The 24,551-nt window shown below is 49.9% G+C and overlaps 1 protein-coding gene across 3 annotated transcripts in view; it reads left to right on the top strand.

The window, feature by feature from the left end:
• AMBRA1 (autophagy and beclin 1 regulator 1) overlaps nucleotides 1–24,551 on the top strand; it is a 581,139-nt gene that overhangs the window by 87,587 nt on the left and 469,001 nt on the right. For all 3 annotated transcript variants that reach the window (XM_078684411.1, XM_078684412.1, XM_078684409.1), the window contains exon 7: nucleotides 22,273–23,756. In XM_078684411.1, coding sequence (XP_078540537.1) covers nucleotides 22,273–23,756 — 1,484 coding nt within the window. The remainder of the gene's footprint in view (nucleotides 1–22,272; nucleotides 23,757–24,551) is intronic.

Below are 24,551 nucleotides of genomic sequence, written 5' to 3'. Positions count from 1 at the left end.
CAGCAGGCTCTCGGATGGTTCAGCAAGGTAGGCCGCGGCAGCGCCAGCAGGCTCTCGGATCGTTCAACAAGGTAGGCCGCGGCAGCGCCAGCAGGCTCTCGGATCGTTCAGCAAGGTAGGCCGCGGCAGCGCCAGCAGGCTCTCCAGAGGGTTCAGGTTACAGGAAGGATTAGTTCGTCTGGTGTCGGCCGTGACAGCGTCAGCAGGGCTTCCAGTCCAGGATACAACTGGCGTCCTACTCCGGGGCTGGCCCAGATATAGGACGGAGGTCCTTTGATGTCCGGACCCTCGCGCCTGGGGGCCAGAGGGGCCGGGATGATGGTGTCCAGACACCCAGCAGGGGGGTGGAGCCAGCGCCCAGGGAGGCCGGAGGGCGATCGATACCAGGCGTCCGGGGACGGCTGGAGGGCCATCGAAACTCCTCTCCCTCCGGGATCTGTCGAGTGGCCACTCGACCACCTGGGTGGATCTTGGTGCCTCGATGTCTGGGCTTCGCTGGGGCCGAGGCTTGGGCCGAGGCCACGTGGTCGTGACGTGGTGGGCCCAAGATGGAGTCGGGCACGGCCTCGTGCTTCGGTCGTGATGGGCCTACGCTGGGGTCAGGCCGATTATGGGGATCCGGGATGGTAGCCGGATTTGTGGTGTTGGGGCGTGCAGGGTCGGGCAGAAGGGGCCGCCCGAGGTCCGGAGGAGGGCTGATGTCGTCCTGGGCCCGCCATGCGGGAGGGGTAGGACCACGCCATGAGGCCGGGTCCAACAGCCCCACACACAGCCCCACACACAGCCCCCCACACAGAGAGCCCCACGCACAGAGAGCCCCACGCGCGGAGAGCCCCACGCGCGGAGAGCCCCACGCGCGGAGAGCCCCACGCGCGGAGAGCCCCACGCGCGGAGAGCCCCACGCGCGGAGAGCCCCACGCGCGCCGAGCCCCACACGCGCGCCGAGCCCCACACGCGCGCCGAGCCCCACACGCGCGCCGAGCCCCACACGCGCGCCGAGCCCCACACGCGCGCCGAGCCCCACACGCGCGCCGAGCCCCACACGCGCGCCGAGCCCCACACGCGCGCCGAGCCCCACACGCGCGCAGAGCCACACACGCGCGCAGAGCCACACACGCGCGCAGAGCCACACACACACAGCCACACACACACACACAGCCACACACACACACACAGCCACACACACACACACAGCCACACACACACACACAGCCACACACACACACACAGCCACACACACACAGCCACACACACACACACAGCCACACACACACACACAGCCACACACACACACACAGCCACACACACACACACAGCCACACACACACACACAGCCACACACACACACACAGCCACACACACACACACAGCCACACACACACACACAGCCACACACACACACACAGCCACACACACACACACAGCCACACACACACACACAGCCACACACACACACACAGCCACACACACACACACAGCCACACACACACACACAGCCACACACACACACAGCCACACACACACACAGCCACACACACAGCCACACACACAGCCACACACACAGCCACACACACACACAGCCACACACACAGACACACACACAGCCACACACAGCCACACACACACACACAGCCACACACACACACACAGCCACACACACAGCCACACACACAGCCACACACACAGCCACACACACACACACAGCCACACACACACACACAGCCACACACACACACACAGCCACACACACACACAGCCACACACACACACACAGCCACACACACACACACAGCCACACACACACACACAGCCACACACACACACACAGCCACACACACACACACAGCCACACACACACACACAGCCACACACACACAGCCACACACACACAGCCACACACACACACAGCCACACACACACACAGCCACACACACAGCCACACACACAGCCACACACACACACAGCCACACACACAGCCACACACACACACAGCCACACACACAGCCACACACACACACACAGCCACACACACACACACAGCCACACACACACACAGCCACACACACACACACAGCCACACACACACAGCCACACACACACACACAGCCACACACACACACACAGCCACACACACACACACAGCCACACACACACAGCCACACACACACACACAGCCACACACACACACACAGCCACACACACACACACAGCCACACACACACACACAGCCACACACACACACACAGCCACACACACACACACAGCCACACACACACACACAGCCACACACACACACACAGCCACACACACACACACAGCCACACACACACACACAGCCACACACACAGCCACACACACAGCCACACACACAGCCACACACACACACAGCCACACACACACACAGCCACACACACACACAGCCACACACACACACACAGCCACACACACAGCCACACACACAGCCACACACACAGCCACACACACACACACAGCCACACACACAGCCACACACACACCCACACAGCCACACACACACACACACACAGCCACACACACACACACACAGCCACACACACACACACCCACACACACACACACACACAGCCACACACACACACACACAGCCACACACACACACACCCACACACACACACACACACAGCCACACACACACACACACAGCCACACACACACACACACAGCCACACACACACACACACAGCCACACACACACACACACAGCCACACACACACACACACAGCCACACACACACACACACAGCCACACACACACACACACAGCCACACACACACACACACAGCCACACACACACACAGCCACACACACACAGCCACACACACACACACACAGCCACACAGCCACACACAGCCACACACACACACACAGCCACACAGCCACACACACACACAGCCACACAGACACACACAGCCACACAGCCACACACACACACAGCCACACAGCCACACACAGCCACACAGCCACACACACAGCCACACAGCCACACACACACACAGCCACACACACACACAGCCACACAGCCACACACACACACAGCCACACACACACACAGCCACACACACACACAGCCACACACACACACAGCCACACACACACACAGCCACACACACACACAGCCACACACACACACAGCCACACACACACACAGCCACACACACACACAGCCACACACACAACGAGGAACAGTGGGGGGGTCAGAAAAGCGAGCAGTACGAGGAACGGGGTGGGGTGGTCAGAAAGGCGAGCACAACGAGGCAACGGGGGGGGGGGCAGAAAAGCGAGCACAACGAGGAACAGGAGCATAAGTTTAACACACAGACTTCTTCTGACCTGGACACGCTGCGTGGCAGCTAGGGTCGGTCCAGCCACTCTGAGTTCCAGTGTGTTACTTCCCAGCACCTGAATTGTGAATGGTGGCCGGCTGACCCAGCAAATACATTTCTTTTAGTGAACGCTTTGTGATCCATTATTTTTCAATATGAACTTCTACTTCGTCATTGTTCTGGGGAAGTAGCCATGAATTTGGATATTATCAGGTGGGTGACATGACGTATCTGAACTCTAGATAGATGGTACTGCTGCTCATCTGTACATGTGTGGCCCATCACGTGGATGAGGTTCCCGTCATTAGAAAGCAGGATCTCTAGCCTGCGAAGAATGCAGGAGGAGAGTAATCATCTTCATCCTTGGAGGGAGTTTTAGTACTGTAATACTGGAGGGAGTAAAGACGAGGCTTCTGATTGAAGAGCTCTGTCCCAAAGCTCTGAACCTTACGCAGTGACGGGGAGAGCAGGAGACTGGAACACACACTACTGACGCCATCCAGCTGTGGCTGTCATCTCACATTGTGCATTTCATCACATGCGAGAAGGCCAAGAGGGGCACTACACACCCTTAGTAGAAGCATTATTAGATCTGAACACTCTAGCCCTCATCATGAGTACTTGAGGATTACATTAATGTCTGACCCCATCCAGCCTCAGACTAAGGCCACTGGGTTCTAAGCACTTCAAGATGACCCACAGTCGGATAAATGTACAGTCTAGCCAGGGCCAGGACTCCAGAAATGTATAGAACTGTTAAGCACCAACTGCGGAAAAAATAGACAAGGGCGGAAGGGAGATCACAGAGCCTCTGTAAGCAGCTAAGATGGGAATGTTAGAAGGGCTTGTGAAGCTGTGGTAGGCGTTAGAGATTTGATTTAAGCACTGGGGCAAGTTAGAAATAGTAGTATGTAGTTAATGCAATCATCGTTCTACCATTACAAACGTACACTACATCCACACCCAATGGCCTTAAAATAAAAAGTCACCAAGGGTGCCTGACAATTTATACAATATTACCCTTTACAGATTTTTTTTATTTTAAATCACACCTTGTTTCTTCAGTGATACATTAAACAATTCATTAAGTTTAGCTAGTATAACATGTGTATCATTGGAAGAAACCAAAAGACTTCAGAGCATTCCCTTGCTTGAATCAATATAAGTATATGTTTTTAGGTCACAGCCTATGCTAAAGACATTGTGAACATTCAGAATGTTGACCTAGGAATGCGTTCCGCCCGTTGCTTACCATTGGCTTTGTGGTTTCCATCTCACATTTTATGGCTTTCTGTTTGCTGGCTTTATTTGTTTTTGGCTGTCCAGCTAGAGTTCGTCCCTCCCGTTAACCAAACCTCTACGACACTCCACCTCACTCTAGGATACTCTACGACACTCCACCTCACTCTAGGATACTCTACGAAACTTCACCTCACTCTAGGATATTCTACGACACTCCACCTCACCCTAGGATACTCTACGACTCTCCACCTCACTCTAGGCTCTGCTCCATTAGACTCTGCCCCACTGACAATCTACTCCACTCTGCCACTCCACAGCACTCTACTCCATTCTGTGACACTACTCTACTTTTTACGCTCTTCTGCATTAAACTCTGCCTCACTAAAAGTCTACTCCACGCTGCCACTCCACTCTAGAGCACTCTACTCCATTCTATGACACTACCCCACTCTGACAACCTACACCGCTGAACACCACTCTTCTGTATAACACTCTGCACCACGACACTCTGTGCCACTTCACTGATACACTGCTCAAAGTGCTAAACTCTAAGCAACTCAACCCTACAAAACACTACTCCCTTCAAGATGCGCTACAACACAAAACGCGCTACAGCAATAAACGCTACTCCATGACGCTCCACTTCATCGCTCTCTCTGCCACGCCACTCAACTCTACTGTGAGTCATTCCAGAACACTTGACTCTACTCCACATAACACTTGGCTCCTCTCCACGCCACTCAACTTTACTGTAGGTCATTCCACGCCAGTCTACGCCACTCCAAAACTCACCTCCACTTTGACACCCCACTCTCCTTTACCCTTCGAACTTTTAGCCATGCTGAACAGCTGCCACTCTAGCGTACAACATTGCTTAAGCATATTGGCGTTACCAATCGCTCTTACATAGGTGAGACCTATTGGCTTTACCAATTAATGTGAACATAGTCCCAAGTGTCCCAAACATAGGCTTATCAGATGCTCTTAAGTTAATTTACCTATCCCATATAGTTTACGTAATTCATCTCTGGACGCCACAGACCACGTCTCCGGTTAATGTATCAATGTGATGAAGAGAAAGTACCAGGATTTATTTATTTGTTGTTTAGTTATAGATTTATACTTATACCATTAAGGCCTCAATTGCGAGTAAATTATAAGCAATCTGTTTACCAACAACAGTTTTAGCTTCTGAAAAAAGTCTTCCTTAAACCTACGTAGACTGATTCTAGAATGCACTAATCTTTGTACATCACCAAGGTCCTCTGAGCCTCTGACCACTCCACTGATCAATAAAGATCCTTTTGCCATGAATGTACTTAACAAGTCTATTTGTTTGCAGAGATTGTAACTAATTCAAGCATTATAACGTACTGCGAAGTGTTGCGTCTAATACCAAATGAATTATTAGAAATTTAGATCGTAGTTATTCATACTTGCCAATACATTTAAAAATGTAAAATGTAGAATAGTGTTTAATTGGCCTTGTAAGTGCTTTTCAACTTTTAAATCAGTTCTTTTTTAAAGGTTTCTTATTTGGGAATCCTAGGCTAGTGTAGATTTAATTTCTACTCCAAGGTAATTGCTCTTCTTTACCAAATCCATTCTCTGGCCCTCAACACAAGAAATATCATACAGTTTGTTTTATTTATAATTAAACTGTAAATTATTCAACTTCATATTTACTTTGTATGTTCCACCAAGGAATTCTGCAAGCCTATAGGTGTGCTGTATGTTAGCACAAGATCATCTTCTGAAGCTAATAAGAGAACCTGCCTAACTTAGGTGGAAAGACTTCACTGAGGTAAAAATGATATTAATACAGAAATATACAAGTTTAGGGAATTTATAAGCCATGGGGGAGTGGGGAATAGATGACTGAAGGAGGTTAGGGAAGCTTGCAGTGTGGGGGCAGGGTATGGAAGCTTTCAATGCGGGGCAGGTTAGGTAGGGTTGCAGTGTGGGGGCAGGTTTAGGAGGCTTGCAGTGTGGGGGCAGGTTATGGAGGCTTGCAGTGTGGGGGCAGGTTAAAGAGGCTTGCAGTGTGGTGGCAGGTTAAGGGGCTTGCAGTGTGGGACCATGTTAAGGAGGCTTGCAAGGTATGGAAGCTTTCAATGTGGGGCAGGTTAGGTAGGGTTGCTGTGTGGGGGTAGATTAAAGAGGCTTGCAGTGTGGGGACAGGTTAAGGAGGCTTGCAGTGTGGGGGCAAGTTAAAGAGGCTTGCAGTGTGGGGGCAGGTTAAGGAGGCTTGCAGTGTGGGGCAGGTTAAGGAGGCTTGCAGTGTGGGGGCAGGTTAAGGAGGCTTGCAGTGTGGGGGCAGGTTAAAGAGGCTTGCAGTGCGGGGGCAGGTTAAAGAGGCTTGCAGTGTGGGGACAGGTTAAGGAGGCTTGCAGTGTGGGGACAGGTTAAGGAGGCTTGCAGTGTGGGGCAGGTTAAGGAGGCTTGCAGTGTGGGGGCAGGTTAAAGAGGTTTGCAGTGTGGGGGCAGGTTAAGGGGCTTGCAGTGTGGGGGCAGGTTTAGGAGGCTTGCAGTGTTGGGGGCAGGTTAAGGAGGCTTGCAATGTGGGGGCAGGTTAAAGAGGCTTGCAGTGTGGGTGGCAGGTTAAGGAGGCTTGCAGTGTGGGGGCAGGTTAAAGAGGCTTGCAGTGTGGGGGCCAGGTTAAGGCGGCTTGCAGTGTGTGGGACAGGTTAAGGAGGCTTGCAGTGTGAGGGCAGTGTGGTAAATAAATAAATAATACCCTATTTTTGACTAGACATATATCATAACAGATAGCTCAATAAATAAGAGTCAAGATTCGAGGTAGTAGGAGTTTTGCAGGTTTAATACAGCATAAGGACAGGAACAGGACAACCTGCATAGGAACAGGGGCCCAGCAGCTGCTGGGGCTGGGTCTGGGATGAGCGCGCTAACTTTTAATAACAATACAAGAGCATATATACATAACGCGAACACATAGCATTACATTGCAGTAGGCGTAGCAGTGGGTGGAGCAGAAGGAGTGACGCGTAGCAGTCGCGAAAGATAAGAGTAAAAGTAGGTGTAACTGGGCGTATACATAGACATGTGGTGCAGACGTAACAGAATATGTCATGAATGGGGCGGAAACATTGGAGGGGGCTACCCAAGGAGCCGGGACCTCTAACCTGGTGGTGCGCGCAAACTGGCAATGACGTGTTACGAGGAGAAGCTGGGGCTACGAACTCTGTGCTAGGAGCAGAGACTAAAGTCTGGAGGGTCGGAGCGACATGTACCTAAACCCTATCTAGTATCTGATGTTTAGGGAACATGTTGATATAAACTAGAAGTCATGAGGGGAAAGGCTAACTGACTCTAAGACTGGACCATGCATTTATTCTACATGTAGTGCGTGATGAAGAATATTAAATGACCATTAAATGCAGTATTTCTCTAACGTGGAGCCGCATAGGCTAGACAATGACGGAAACTATTGATGCAGTTCAGTAGCTTAGGAATGCAGAGAAGGAGGACTGAACTGATAACTGGAACTATAACATACTTTTGGCAGACTCAGAGGCAGAGCCAAGCTGCACCGGGCACTGCGAGGCAGGAAGTAAGTGAGAGGTCGAGGATACAGGTGGGGGCTGCATCGCTCCTCAGCGAGGCTTCAGGAGACAGGAGCTGAATCTGATGTCCAGGCCCTGTTGAGGCCTGGAAACGGGGACTTTATAATGAAATAACGTGCACACTGAGAAACGTGGCAACATTACTTTACATAGGCCTGATATTCGTAGTATTCACGAGAACTGGAAACTGGCATACTAGAGGTGGACACAACTGTAATTGCGTCTTGAATCGGACATGGGGAATAACATATGCATATTGGTCATGCACACATAACATATGATGGATGAGGCGTAGGGACACAGAACATGGCAAAATTTACTTTTCCACATTCCCTCCTTGTCACTACGTTTCCATCAGGAAACATCAATATTCATGATACCATCTATCATTTCATACAGTACCATTTGTTCATCTCGAATTGTCTTGGAACGGGATTTAAAACGGGGCTTGGGACTAGGAATACAAGAGGTAGCACACATGCCGCAAATCGCAGGGCCACATTGTATACAGAGGCAGCAGCTGAATATGATCGCTACTGCAATACCTAGAAAGGACAGGACTTTCCATCCCCATGCGGAAATTGTATTCCAGAACCAACCGGACCATGTCCAGGTGCCTGGATCTTGGTGTAACAGATGGGCAATTTTATGAAGTCTGGTTATAGCTGAATAAACAGACGGCGCGTTATTTGGAATGAAAATGCAGCAACTAGATCCGAGGACTCTACAGGCCCCGCCCCTATCGGCCAGTATGACGTCAAGGACGAGACGATTCTGTAAAACGACAATTCTCATAAAGGATTGCTCTTCGGTTAAGTTACCTAGAGCAGAGGCAGTCTCATCTACTACAGCTTCAAGGGTTCTTGTTAATCTACGAATTAGCTTACTATTTACAACTGTACCTAAATAAGGGAACACACCTTTATCAATATCAATGAATTGTTCTGCAGCAGTTTCAGTATAATCGACAATCGGGAGATTTCTCTTGTGTCTAGTATGTACTAGGAAGGAATTCCTATGGTAGTCAGGTGGGGCTAGAAAAACTGGTGGCAGTAGGAAAGCAATGTAACAGGTTCCCTCCCAATCGAGGGGCAGACGAACATATGCGGTCTGACCACAAACAAAATAAGAATGACGTGAAGCTTTGAAAATAGATTTCCCACTGTCACTATACTTGATAATAGTAGTACAATCACTATGTCCTACGTGTACGGAACCCTTATTTCGGACACATAATTCGCCTTTGACTGGTAGTACTGAAATAGCAGGTGAGTCTGGAGTAGTATCAGACTGAACATTCAGGACCATGAAATTCGACGAATAATTACCTAAATTATATACTTCATTTTCTAGATCTAAACCTGTTCTGTGGGGGAAACCTTGCTTGTCTGGGAAACATGTACTGTTAAGAAAAGACATATCTGTTGAGGATGACGTTAACGTGGACCATGCTCTACACGAACCATTATGTGAAAAAGGATAAGGAAAGAGTGGCAGAACTCCCTTCGGTGTCTGGAAAGGGGGGAGTCGACCACACACCCAACAATTAGTGGCATTGCTGGTCTGGTGTGAGTAATGTAACATACGGATAAATGAGTTATTACGCATAGCGAGGCGGTATGAATATTCGTGAGGGGGCAGATCACTAAACGTGTGCTCTGCTGTAACATTAGAATGCTTATTTACATGAAGAACTGGGAAATATAGGAAAAAGGCATAACTGGTGCAGGAAATCATAATACTGATGAATAATATGAAACTTAGAAAAACGATACATTTGATTGAGTTTTTACTAACTCTCTCACTATGGGGGTCTATTTTATACATGTCAGAAACAGTCTAACCGTTTCACCTAGGGGAGGACTTATACAATCAAACTGACTGACTTATTTTACTAGACCGGAGTTTTTGCTTATACTCCTGCTGCGGAGTTTTCTCTAACAGGGGAGGGGTTGTGTCAATGTCTTTTGCGGGACAGTCCTTAAGAACAATGTTTTGACAAGTCTTGATATCCTGGGAAATGTTTTTAAAGACGGGTTTCAGTCCTTTAAAAAGTTTAACGTGAGAAAGGTGTATCCATCCTTTTCGGCCTTCCAACTTCACGGCTGTACGGGTGGTGAGGAGGACCTGACGGGGCTCTTTCCATCGAGGCTCCAGCGGACTTGATCTGTCAAAGTTACGGACCATCACCATGGAACCTGGAACGATTTCATGCGGTGCCACCTCGGTATTGTCTGGAAATGCGGCAGCAACCTGTGAACGACATGAGTTGAGGGCAGACATCAAGGAAGCTAGGTAATCTGTCAGCATATTACATGAAACATCAGTAATACTTCGGGGTCTAGGAGTACCCCACATGTTAGGGGGGCGGCCGAATACGACCTCATACGGGGACAGACCTGATCTGGAATGTGCGACCATGCGCATATAAAACAAAGCGACTGGCAGAGCTACTAGCCAGTCCACACCCTTATCTTTACATACTTTGGCAATTCGAATTTTCAGAGTCTGATTATGTCTCTCGACTAGACTGGCTGCTTCAGGATGGCGTACACAATGAAACTTCCACTGGTACCCCAACAACAGGGAGACGTGCTTCATTAGTTCAGATGAGAATGGCTGACCGTTATCAGAATATACGACTCTAGGGAGTCCATATCGAGGGAAGAATTCACGAACCAACTGTTTGGCAGTGGTCGCGGCTGTATAATCTGGGACTGGATATGCTTCTGTCCATCTGGACAAAGCGCATACAACTACAAGGACATACTTGAAACCTCGACATCGCTCCATCTGAATATAATCCATCTGGAGGACCTCAAAAGGGTGGTCAGGAGGCTGGAAACCACCTTGTTCCACCGGGACACTTTTACCTGGATTAAACTGACAACATATCATACAGGTACGGACTTTCTGCTTGGCTGCAGCTCGTAAATGCTTGTTGAACCAAATGTTCTGGATACTGTCTAACATTGCTTTTTCTCCTAAATGTGCTGGACTATGTGCGGTATTAATAATGACTTGAACCATAGAGTCGGGGAGAAACCATGTGGCTCTACCCTTCGTTAACCATCCTTGATCTGTCTGGACCCCTCCTTGTTCGGACCATTTCTTGATTTCATCGGGAGTAGCATGTAACTGGATATCTATGACATCTTGAGTGGGGTCCTTAACTGTCATACATGTAATCGGATCTGGAGTGTGTGTCATGTTAACTTGAATGTCTGGAGTCTGTGCTGTAAGCTTGGCTGTGCGATCTGCTTGATCATTACCTTGAGAAATAATGTCAGTGACTTTCGTATGTGCTTTGCATTTCATGATAGCAATGGATGTCGGTAAATGTATGGCATCTAACAGAGCTTGAATAAGGAGACCATGCTGAATCTTGGTTCCATGAGAAGTCATGAAACCTCTCTCCTGCCAGAGCACTCCGAAGTCGTGTACAACTCCAAATGCGTAACGTGAATCTGTGTAAACATTAACTTTCAGGTTCTTGGCGTGTATGCAGGCTTGTGTCAGAGCAACTAGCTCTGCTGCTTGAGCGGACAGGGTATCAATGCGGTGTGTCTTAATAACTTCGGTGTCAGTAGTCACTGCATACGCGGCGACTAGTTCTCCTGTACTAGTTCTCATACATGAACCATCCACATAAAGTGTCAGGTCAGGATCTGGTAACGGAATGTCTGTCAGGTCTTGTCTTGGCTTTGTCGTAATATTGACTACTTCCACACAATCGTGTGTGGCTGGATTTGAATTAACTGATGGTAACAGTGTAGCAGGATTCAGAACGTTGCAGCGTCTAATTTCTATGTGTGGCTGGAACAGTGTCAATTCATAACCTGTTAAACGTGCAATTGTCAAGTGCTGAGTTTGTGTTCGGTTTAGAAGAACTTCCACGGAGTGTGGGACTTGTACTGTCAGGGAGTGTCCTAAAACTATGGAATCACTTTGTCTGATAGCTAGTGCTGTGGCTGCAACTGACTTGAGGCACGCAGGCAACGCCTGGGCGACTGGATCTAGTGTGCTCGAAAAATAAGCACAGGGCTTGTACTGTCCTGCTTGATCTTGTGTGAGAACAGATAATGCTGTACCTTCGCGTTCAGTAACGAAAAGTGTAAAAGGCTTACTGTAGTTCGGTGTAGCTAGAACTGGAGCTTGGCATAAAGCTTTCTTTAACTCGTTGAAACTAAGTGTATGTTCAGATGTCCAAGGGAGAACAGTCGATACGGCTGCCTCCTGTGTCGTTAACTGTATCAGTGGCTTGGCTAGAAATGCATACTGGGGAATCCATTGTCTACAATAAGAAGTAAGGCCGATAAAGGCACGTACCTCCTTCTGGGTTCTGGGCTGGGGAAGACTCGCTATCAACTGGATACGGTCTGGTGTCAACTGCCTACCCCTCTTGGACAGCAAGTGTCCTAAGTATACCACTTGCTGGACACAGAATTGAAGCTTCGAAGGTGACACCTTGTGCCCCATCTCGGCTAGGAAATACAGAACCGTCAGTGACGCTCGCTCGCAATCACGTTCAGAACGGGCTGTGATCAGTAGATCATCGACATACTGGAGCAGGGCAGTGTCAGTTGGCATGTGAATGTTGTCTAGTTGTCTCTTGAGTGCTTGACTGTAAATACTAGGACTTTCTGTGAAACCTTGAGGAGCTCGTGTGAACATATAGCTCCTTCCATTTAAACAAAATCCGAAAAGAAACTGGCTGTCTGGATGAATCGGAACACTAAAAAATGCGTTCTTGAGGTCTATTACTGTAAAGAACGTGGCTTCGGAATCAATAGCAGTTAATAGGGAAGAGATATCTGGGACAACTGGGTACTGAGGAATAATACATTTATTAAGTTCTCGTAAATCAATCACTAATCGATATACTGGGGGTGCATTTGGGTCAGTACGTTTCATGACTGGAATGATCGGAGAATTACATACATTGGAGTCAGTTTCTACAACTACTCCTTGAGCCATGAGCTCGTCTATAATTTTGGATAAGGCTGTTATAGCCTCGGGTGGCAATCTGTACTGTCTGATTCGTGGTAACACTACACCTGGCTTAAGAGTCACACGATAGGGTGTGATTTGCATGTAACCTACATCAGTTGGACCTTGCGCCCATAAATGCTGCGGAACATTAGACAGTCTGGAATCAAAATCTCGTAATACATAGTGACCCTTAAAGTCACGTAGGAACAGACGTATTCCCTCTGGGGAACAACAAATAACTGCACCTAACTCTTTCAGTGTTTTAATGCCTAATAGGTTTTCTGGACATGACTTAGTAAGTAACAGATCAGTAGTGCGGGACAATGGACCTACTTCTAGAGTAACTGGCTTTGAAATCTCATTTACGATAGGCTTTCCGGAAAATCCAAGGGAAACATTTCTTGAGCCTGAGAGCGGAGCCCCTGGAACTTCGGCGTGACTAATTGTGGTCCTACTTGCCCCTGTATCAATCAAAAACTTTCTGTCTTTCCCTAATACTTGACTATGAACATAGGGACCTTCTTGATCTACAGGTATCTCGATGAGAGGCAAGCCTACCTCCCTCTCTAGGCTGTTTCATGAATATGGCTGATACTCTGGATACTCAGACTGTGCATACTGGTACATCTGCGATGTAACGTGCTGGGTTGCAGCGATAGGCTGCGGTACTGTAACTGTCTGTTGTGCATTCTGTGGCTGAGGAATCTGTGAAACTTGTTCCTGTCTAGGCGGACGTGGTCTTTCTTTAGTCTTACCAGTAGCTATGTTATGTTTCAGAACTGCACACTCATTTATAAAATGACCTGGCTGTTTACAATAATTGCAGTTCCCTTTAACGGGAGCTGCAGGATGACTGGCTTGGTTCGGACCCCTCTTCTGACTGTCTTGAGGAACAGATTGTGCAACTAGCACTTTCATTTTCGTGTCTTTCATACGTTTTCTTTCGTGTTCTTGCTCTTCCCTGATTCTATTCTGGTGATACTGGAGCATCTGGAGCATCTGGGACGGAGTATTAGCTTGCCAGGTGCTTTCGACTTTCAAAACTCGGTTTTTAATTGGTGGACTTGAATTCTCGACTAATTTAGTAACGAAAAGGTGAGGGTATGACTCACTACTTGTCTTGAGGCCACTGTTGATACTAAAGCACTTTTCAAACCTCGAATAAAAATCACTAATATCTTCATCTTGTTTCTGTTTACAGGCTGAGATTGCATCCCAGTCTTCTTTTCTAGTTGTCAATAATCTGGGTAAAACTTGAATCAATAATTCTGGTAATTCTTTACATTTATCTCCAAGACCGGTACCTGGTACTCGTGCCTTGTCTTCAGCTTCTAGAACTGCCCAATCGATCTTTTTCTCTCCCACCTCCCATTCTTTTTCCTTTAGCTTTTCATACACCCCTGCGGGCAACAGGACCTTTAACATTTTAATGATATCTGGGTAAGTGTATTCTCCCATACGGAGCATGTCTTTTAATTCTCGATGGAACCCTGCTGGATCTTTGTCATGACAGGGAATTCATTTCTTCATTTCAAGGAGTTCCATTTTTGTGATTGGAGTGTATACAAACACTCGTTGCATTTCGCCACCCGTTCCTTTAACTGGGTGGACTTCTCGTAACGGATTCTGTCTGTCTATGTAGAATGATTTACTTTCTGGGGGTGAGACATGAACAAAATGCGGGTTCAAGAATGTTCTATATTTGTGACGCTGTTCTAGAATGACACTAATTAAATCGGTACCTAGACCTCTCCATTTATACTGGAGTAACTCGTTCAGGATATCATGTAACGGACCTGGATCAGAGTGCTGACCCTCATACAGAGTAATGAGGTACTGAATCATATACATACCCACCAGTCGCTGCTCGGCTGGGGGCAATTTCAGAAACATTTGTGCCACTATTTCGTCTGGAAAAGTGGTAGAATCAGTAATCCATCGGACTGCTGATCGGACTAGTTCTTGTTCATGCATAGTACTTAACTCACTGTAACCGATTCGTGATTTCAGAATGTGATCGGTAGCTTGAAATACTTGTTCTAGGGAACCTTGTTCTGGTGCTGGATGATGGAAAATGGACTTGGGTTCTAGACGTAAATGGCGATCTGGAAATCTAGGTTTCCCTACATACGCTATTCTGGCAGTATTCTCGTCGTCTTCCTCTTCAGGATCAGAGGTACTTTCTTTCTCGCTTACTTGTGCTGCTTTACGCTGTTCGTGTATCTTTATTATCTCTCTACGGATTTTCTTGTACATACTTTCCATGGCACCAATGGTATTGTGCTTTCCTTCGGCTATATTATCACTCCACTTTGTCAGGATTTTCATTTCGGCTGGATCTTTAGACGGGTAATCTTGTTCTCTTATTAGACAATTAATTAAGAACTTTAATATCATGCGCTGAATCTCGGCTTTCCTTTGAGACATGGCATCACTAATACTTTCTGGATCATCCCCTGTACGGATGAAACGATATATTCTGTCTAGATCTTCTTTCATATTCGGCAGGGTGACTAGATACTCGGTCACTCTCCTTATGCGTACGGAATATAAAACCATATTAAATTCGCCTGGAACTGGGTCATAGACACATTCGTCAAGGGTTTGCCTGATTTCTGCAACAGACTTATTACTTTTAGGAGTACGCTGTGATGCTTGAGCATGTAATTAGAGTGCTGATAAACGCTTGTATGGCGGCGGGGTTTGAGGAAGACCTCCCCCTGCGGCCCCTAAACTGGAATCATCAACTGATGCTTTTCGTCCTGGCAGGGTCGGTAATTGTAACGTGGGCTGGACTTGTATAGCGGGCTGACCCGGGGGGGCTGTTAAGGGCACCCCGGTGTCTGGAGGAGCAGGAATTACCTGATTTACGGGGACTGGCGGAGCGTGAACAGGATTTGCATATTCGGGGACTATGTCGTCCAAATAGGACGAAATAAAAATATCAGCTGCGGTCGGTTTGTGACGTAGCTTGGTCGGAACTAATGATGGCGGGAAATTACTGGATGCCTCTGGGGTCGCTTTTGGCAAGCCCTCAGCAAGAAGAGGATACATACCCTTAATGAGGGCATGCCTCTGTCTGTCTGACTGTTCGGCTTTGACTCGTTCACCTATCTCGATTAATTCTCTTTCTTGGGCTCGTTCTTGGGATTCTCTACTTAGTTCTGTCTTTCTGATTTCTTTTTCGGTTCTCTTATGAGCTTCTTTGCGCCATAACTCGATGGCATCTTTCTGTGACTGTCTGGCTTTCTTTTTCCATAATGCTTCTTCTACTCGCATGATGCATTCGGCATCCCATGTACCCGATACGGGCCATCTATACTTTTCTTCTAATTGTTTGGTATACTCTACCCATAAATCTAGATACAATATGGCACTTATGCCATGTTTCTGATACATAAAATGACCTGGACTGTCCCTGGGCGGGACAGGAACTGCTTCTTCTAACAAACCCTTTCTAGTTTTTAACTGACGTAGTCTCGAAAAGAGAGACATTGTAAACTTGAATCGGAACACAATACAATAGACGAGGAACAATAACAATTGGGAAAACAATTCAGGCATACCACGATATTGGAAATACATTGAACAACATCATAACATTACAGTTCGGACAGGAATATTACCTGGAATACTGAGAACAGAAACACAAGAATTTCTCGAGAACGGAACAGACTAGAGTTACTGGATGCGCTGCTGGAACAGTACGGAACATACCGGTCCCATAAAGGGACGCATCAAGACCCGTATCCACCTAGGTGAACACTTCGTTAGTGGGCCTGGGTACCACCAACCCACGGACCAGAGTCAATTTAGATTGACCCTGTCTAGATACTACCCCAGCAATGGTACTCACCGGGCAGCAAGAACGGAAGGCCTTGGACTGGACTGGACTGTTACGACGACGGACGACGAACTTCGGACTTCAGTTACGGGTGGGCCTCCGGATACCTCGGACCTTGGACTCTTGGCTTGGGCTCTGGTCGGGACTCGCCGCGTTCCTCCACCGTCTCGTTTGGATGCTGGACCGCCTCCTCCGTCTCCTCCGTGGGCCTGAGGGATACTTGAAGCAGAAATATCTGCACGTGGCCGGTATGGTTCCGTCACGGCTGCAGAGGGTCAGGGGGTCGGCGTGGCTTCACCGACGCGTGGGGAAAGGGCAGGTCCCTGTTCGGGCGCCATTATGTGGTAAATAAATAAATAATACCCTATTTTTGACTAGACATATATCATAACAGATAGCTCAATAAATAAGAGTCAAGATTCGAGGTAGTAGGAGTTTTGCAGGTTTAATACAGCATAAGGACAGGAACAGGACAACCTGCATAGGAACAGGGGCCCAGCAGCTGCTGGGGCTGGGTCTGGGATGAGCGCGCTAACTTTTAATAACAATACAAGAGCATATATACATAACGCGAACACATAGCATTACATTGCAGTAGGCGTAGCAGTGGGTGGAGCAGAAGGAGTGACGCGTAGCAGTCGCGAAAGATAAGAGTAAAAGTAGGTGTAACTGGGCGTATACATAGACATGTGGTGCAGACGTAACAGAATATGTCATGAATGGGGCGGAAACATTGGAGGGGGCTACCCAAGGAGCCGGGACCTCTAACCTGGTGGTGCGCGCAAACTGGCAATGACGTGTTACGAGGAGAAGCTGGGGCTACGAACTCTGTGCTAGGAGCAGAGACTTAAGTCTGGAGGGTCGGAGCGACATGTACCTAAACCCTATCTAGTATCTGATGTTTAGGGAACATGTTGATATAAACTAGAAGTCATGAGGGGAAAGGCTAACTGACTCTAAGACTGGACCATGCATTTATTCTACATGTAGTGCGTGATGAAGAATATTAAATGACCATTAAATGCAGTATTTCTCTAACGTGGAGCCGCATAGGCTAGACAATGACGGAAACTATTGATGCAGTTCAGTAGCTTAGGAATGCAGAGAAGGAGGACTGAACTGATAACTGGAACTATAACATACTTTTGGCAGACTCAGAGGCAGAGCCAAGCTGCACCGGGCACTGCGAGGCAGGAAGTAAGTGAGAGGTCGAGGATACAGGTGGGGGCTGCATCGCTCCTCAGCGAGGCTTCAGGAGACAGGAGCTGAATCTGATGTCCAGGCCCTGTTGAGGCCTGGAAACGGGGACTTTATAATGAAATAACGTGCACACTGAGAAACGTGGCAACATTACTTTACATAGGCCTGATATTCGTAGTATTCACGAGAACTGGAAACTGGCATACTAGAGGTGGACACAACTGTAATTGCGTCTTGAATCGGACATGGGGAATAACATATGCATATTGGTCATGCACACAACATATGATGGATGAGGCGTAGGGACACAGAACATGGCAAAATTTACTTTTCCACAGCAGGTTAAGGAGACTTGCAGTGTTGGGACAGGTTAAGGAGGCTTGCAGTGTGGGGCAGTTTAAGGAGGCTTGCAGTGTGGGGGCAGGTTAAAGAGGCTTGCAGTGTGGGGGCAGGTTAAAGAGCTTTGCAGTGTGGGGGCAGGTTAAGGGGCTTACAGTGTGGGGGGCAGGTCAAAGAGGCTTGCAGTGTGGGGGCAGGTTAAGGGGCTTTCAGCGTGGGGGCCAGGTTAAGGAGGCTTGCAGTGTGGGGGGCAGGTTAAGGAGGCTTGCAGTGCGGGGGGCAGGTTAAGGAGGCTTGCAGTTTGGGGGCAGGTTAAGGAGGCTTGCAGTGTGGGGGCAGGTTAAGGAGGCTTGCAGTGTGGGGGCCAGGTTAAGGAGGCTTGCAGTGTGGAGGCCAGGTTAAGGAGGCTTGCAGTGTGGAGGCAGGTTAAGGGGCTTTCAGTGTGGGAGCCAGGTTAAGGAGGCTTGCAGTGTGGGAGGCAGGTTAAGGAGGCCTGCAGTGTGGGGGCAGGTTAAGGAGGCTTGCAGTGTGGGGGGCAGGTTAAAGAGGCTTGTACTGTGGGGGCAGGTTAAGGAGGCTTGCAGTGTGTGGGCAGGTTAAGGAGGCTTGCAGTGTGTGGGCAGGTTAAGGAGGCTTGCAGTGTGTGGGCAGGTTAAGGAGGCTTGCAGTGTGGGGGGGGCTTGCAGTGTGGGGCAGGTTATGGAGGCTTGCAGTGTGGGGCCATGTTAAGGAGGCTTGCAGTGTGGGGCCATGTTAAGGAAGCTTGCAGCGTGGGGGCAGGTTAAGGGGCTTGCAGCGTGGGGGCAGGTTAAGGGGCTTGCAGCGTGGGGGCAGGTTAAGGGGCTTGCAGTGTGGGGGCAGGTTAAGGGGCTTGCAGTGTGGGGGCAGGGTAAGGAGGCTTGCAGTGTGGGGCACAGGTTAAGGAGGCTTGTAGTGTGGGTGGCAGGTTAAGGAGTCTTGCAGTGTGTGGGCAGGTTAAGGAGGCTTGCAGTGTGGGGGGCAGGTCAAAGAGGCTTGCAGTGTGGGGGCAGGTTATGGAGGCTTGCAGTGTGGGGCAGGTTAGGTAGGGTTGCAGTGTGGGGCAGGTTAAGGAGGCTTGCAGTGTGGGGAAGGTTAGGTAGGGTTGCAGTGTGGGGCAGGTTAAGGAGGCTTGCAGTGTGGGGGCAGGTTAAAGAGGCTTGCAGTGTGGAGGCCAGGTTAAGGAGGCTTGCAGTGTGGGGCCATGTTAAGGAGGCTTGCAGTGTGGGGCCATGTTAAGGAGGCTTGTAGTGTGGGTGGCAGGTTAAGGAGGCTTGCAGTGTGTGGGCAGGTTAAGGAGTCTTGCAGTGTGGGGGCAGGTTAAGGAGGCTTGCAGTGTGGGGGCAGGTTAAGGAGGCTTGCAGTGTGGGGGCAGGTTAAGGAGGCTTGCAGTGTGGGGGCAGGTTAAGGAGGCTTGCAGTGTGGGGGCAGGTTAAGGGGCTTGCAGTGTGGGGCAGGTTAGGTAGGGTTGCAGTGTGGGGCAGGTTAAGGAGGCTTGCAGTGTGGGGGCAGGTTAAAGAGGCTTGCAGTGTGGAGGCCAGGTTAAGGAGGCTTGCAGTGTGGGGCCAGGTTAAAGAGGCTTGCAGTGTGGAGGCCAGGTTAAGGAGGCTTGCAGTGTGGGGCCATGTTAAGGAGGCTTGCAGTGTGGGGCCATGTTAAGGAGGCTTGCAGTGTGGGGCCATGTTAAGGAGGCTTGTAGTGTGGGTGGCAGGTTAAGGAGGCTTGCAGTGTGGGGGCAGGTTAAGGAGGCTTGCAGTGTGGGGGGCAGGTCAAAGAGGCTTGCAGTGTGGGGGCAGGTTATGGAGGCTTGCAGTGTGGGGCAGGTTAGGTAGGGTTGCAGTGTGGGGCAGGTTAAGGAGGCTTGCAGTGTGGGGCAGGTTAAAGAGGCTTGCAGTGTGGAGGCCAGGTTAAGGAGGCTTGCAGTGTGGGGCCATGTTAAGGAGGCTTGCAGTGTGGGGCCATGTTAAGGAGGCTTGCAGTGTGGGGCCATGTTAAGGAGGCTTGCAGTGTGGGGGCATGTTAAGGAGGCTTGCAGTGTGGGGGCAGGTTAAGGAGGCTTGCAGTGTGGGGCCATGTTAAGGAGGCTTGCAGTGTGGGGCCATGTTAAGGAGGCTTGCAGTGTGGGGCCATGTTAAGGAGGCTTGTAGTGTGGGTGGCAGGTTAAGGAGGCTTGCAGTGTGGGGGCAGGTTAAGGAGGCTTGCAGTGTGGGGGGCAGGTCAAAGAGGCTTGCAGTGTGGGGGCAGGTTATGGAGGCTTGCAGTGTGGGGCAGGTTAGGTAGGGTTGCAGTGTGGGGCAGGTTAAGGAGGCTTGCAGTGTGGGGCAGGTTAAAGAGGCTTGCAGTGTGGGGGCAGGTTAAGGAGGCTTGCAGTGTGGGGCCATGTAAAGGAGGCTTGCAGTGTGGAGGCCAGGTTAAGGAGGCTTGCAGTGTGGGGCCATGTAAAGGAGGCTTGCAGTGTGGGGCCATGTTAAGGAGGCTTGCAGTGTGGGGCCATGTTAAGGAGGCTTGCAGTGTGTGGGCAGGTTAAGGAGGCTTGCCGTGTGGGGGCAGGTTAAGGAGGCTTGCAGTGTGGGGGCAGGTTAAGGGGCTTGCAGTGTGGGGGCCATGTTAAGGAGGCTTGCAGTGTGGGGGGCAGGTTAAGGAGGCTTGCAGTGTGGGGGCAGGTTAAGGAGGCTTGCAGTGTGGGGGCAGGGTAAGGAGGCTTGCAGTGTGGGGGACAGGTTAAGGAGGCTTGCAGTGTGGGGGCAGGTTAAGGAGGCTTGCAGTGTGGGGGCAGGTTAAGGGGCTTGCAGTGTGGGGCAGGTTAGGTAGGGTTGCAGTGTGGGGCAGGTTAAGGAGGCTTGCAGTGTGGGGGCAGGTTAAAGAGGCTTGCAGTGTGGAGGCCAGGTTAAGGAGGCTTGCAGTGCGGGGGCAGGTTAAGGAGGCTTGCAGTGTGGGGGCAGGTTAAGGAGGCTTGCAGTGTGGGGGGCAGGTCAAAGAGGCTTGCAGTGTGGGGGCAGGTTAAGGAGGCTTGCAATGTGGGGGCAGGTTAAGGAGGCTTGCAGTGTGGGGGCAGGTTAAGGGGCTTGCAGTGTGGGGCAGGTTAGGTAGGGTTGCAGTGTGGGGGCAGGTTAAGGAGGCTTGCAGTGTGGGGAAGGCGGCTAAGGAGGCTTGCAGTGTGGGGGCAGGTTAAAGAACTAGAACCATACAAAGACAGGCCTAAAGTGAATGCAGTTTAGGGTGGCCTGCAGTAGTGGTAGGTTATGGAGGCATGCAGCAAGAGGAAGTTAGGAAGGCCTGCAGTAGGGGGCAGGCTATCAAGGCATGCAGTTTGAAGGCAGGGCAGGTTAGGAGGACGGCTGCAGCAGTGGCAGGGTCGAGGGAAGCCTGCATGAGGGTCACCTAGGGGGCCTTGCAGTGTGGCAGATTACTGTGGCCTATATTGTCCGACGATTTGGGGACTGCAGCAGGGTTAGAGTTTAGAGGTTCTACAGTGCAAAAGCGAATATGAGCTCACTGAGGCTGGAATTTCTGGGATGATTTCTGTCAGATAGTGAAGGAGACTACAATCACATGAGATCTTCTCAGTAGCAGTCAGTGTGTTACGAAACAGTATAAGCTGTTGCTGTCTTTTTGCAGAGCTCACTGTTCTGTGGATCTGGGACTTGTTTTAAAAGCACTTCATACTCCTTTCTTCTTTCTTTATTTTAGAGCGATGAAGAATCTGAGGCCCCTCTGGACAGCACAGAGATCCCCCATTACCGCCACAGATCCATGCTGCAATCCCAGCCCGTCCGCCGCACTCCACTCCTCCACAATTTCCTGCACATGTTGTCCTCCCGGTCCTCAAGCACCCAGGCCGGGGAACAAAGTCAAGTCCAGCACACTGCCACGCCGCCGCCGCCTCCTCCTCCTCCTCCTCCTCCACCACCACCACCTCCTCCACCACCACCTCCACCACCTCCTCCTCCCTCTCAGTCTGCAACAAGTGAGAGTAATCCACGACTGGTCTACACCCGTATCCGAGACCGCTCCAGTTATCCTCTGCCCTGCTGCCAGCCTTTGGGCCTGCTGTGTCTTTGCAGCAGATGCTCTGGCAGCGGAATGCCACCTGCTCTCTTTCCACACCCGGAGGGAACACCTTCTACTTCCTCAGGAGCAACACCCACGTCCTTCTCTTCAGTGCAGACGGAGCCCCCGCATCAGACCTCTACCCCACCGGACCCAATGCTCCTAACTCGCCCCTCTGCCTTCAGTACTGTTGGCAACACTGCCAGCAACTCTCTTCGCTATGTCAACTTGGGGCCCACTCGCAGGTCCCTCTCCACCCATTCGCCCCGGTATCAGCAATCTGGGGACTTGACAGGGTCAGAGTGGACGAGGACTGTGCTGCACTTAGGGTCCCGGTCAGAACTGGAGGCAATGCCCCCACCCAGAACTAGCGCATCATCTGTGAGTTTACTGTCCGTACTCAGGCAGCGGGAAGGTGGCTCCCAGTCATCTGTGTACACTTCTGCCACGGAAGGTCGTAGTTTTCCGGGCCTAGGGCTAGGCCTTGAGCAGGAAAATGGAAGCAACAGTGATGGCAGTGGCCAGAGTATCCCTTCCATCAGGAACGAGCTGCAGTGCGATCTCAGGAGGTTTTTTCTAGAATATGACCGTCTGCAGGAGCTGGGCCGGGGTATGCGCACTGGGGCCAGCCAATCGCAGCAGGCCCAGGAGCTACTCAACAACAACATGGAGCCTGAGCGTCCCGGCCCGTCACACCAACCACCGCCTCACAGCAGTGAGAACAACTCCAACCTGTCCCGCGGACACCTGAACCGCTGCCGGGCTTGCCACAACCTGCTAACCTTCAACAATGATACATTACGCTGGGAGCGCACACCACCTGCCTATCCTGTGGCGGAAACCCAAGAGGTGCCCTCCTGGCAGCTCCCCAACACCTTTGACGGGCTCCCTCCAGTTAGTGAACCGCTGCCCCCTCCTGCTGATAGACCAGAGGACAATGCATCAGTCCCAGGCAGCTCTGGCACTCAGGAGGAGAGGACCGTGGGAGTAGTGTTTAACCAAGAAACAGGGCACTGGGAGCGAGTTTACAGCCAGCCCACTGCAGCAAGACCAGGGAATGTATCACAGGAGGCCTTAAACCAGGATATGCCTGATGAGAACGCCGAGGAGGACTCTTTGAGAAGGTAGGAGACATGCACAATCATGTATGTTTTATGTATTCATTACGAGTGCTCGATGGTGACAAAAATCTGCTTAGAATACTTTCAGGAGGCAAAGGTTACACTTCAGAATGCTTCTGTAGATTTAGAACGGTTGAAAGAGCATGAGGTGAGGTACATATTTGGCTGCTTGCATTGGTGAAGCATTTGACTTCTGAGAGACTGGCCCTCAGAGTATGAGGCTTTGCAGTGGGTTCATGTGGAAGCTTTACCACCTCAGTGAAGCAGACTCAAGCACAGCGTGTACAGGTATTGGCTGTAATGCTCCATTATTTTTCGATCGAGGAAACCTTTTCAAAATGATGTTCTCTCTTTTTCAAGCAGTTTGAGGACCAGCTCAGTGAACTTTTTATTTTTTGTTAATTGATATGTGCACTCTTGTACTTAGTGACACATCTGTAGTTGTAACAAAACTGTCATCATTGGGTTTGATCGCATGATGGATTTCCGGTCTGCCAAACTCATGTCCTCTCGGTTTAGAGTTGGGAGAACTGCCTAGTTCGAGGCTTATGAGCTACAGATTCTACACTTTGCATTAGATCGCCACCTGATGTTGGGCTCGAACGATTGCATGTTGTTGTCGTCTTGGAAGAAGTCTTTGTAGTCACGAGATAGGTGACTCCTCCCTTGGACGATAGTGCGCATGGGCATCGGCTCCATCCTTACATTGTTTTTTTCCGCCACTGGGTTCAAATGAAACTTTTCCGCTCCGGTCCAAAATCTACTTTTCAAGTGCTTTGATGCGTAACAATTTTATTC

This window comes from Lissotriton helveticus, chromosome 3_2 (genome assembly GCF_964261635.1).
Source record: "Lissotriton helveticus chromosome 3_2, aLisHel1.1, whole genome shotgun sequence".
In the NCBI taxonomy this organism is placed as follows: Eukaryota; Metazoa; Chordata; class Amphibia; order Caudata; family Salamandridae; genus Lissotriton; species Lissotriton helveticus.
The sequence above is the reverse complement of the archived record's forward strand: the minus strand, read 5'-3'. Positions and strand labels throughout refer to the sequence as shown.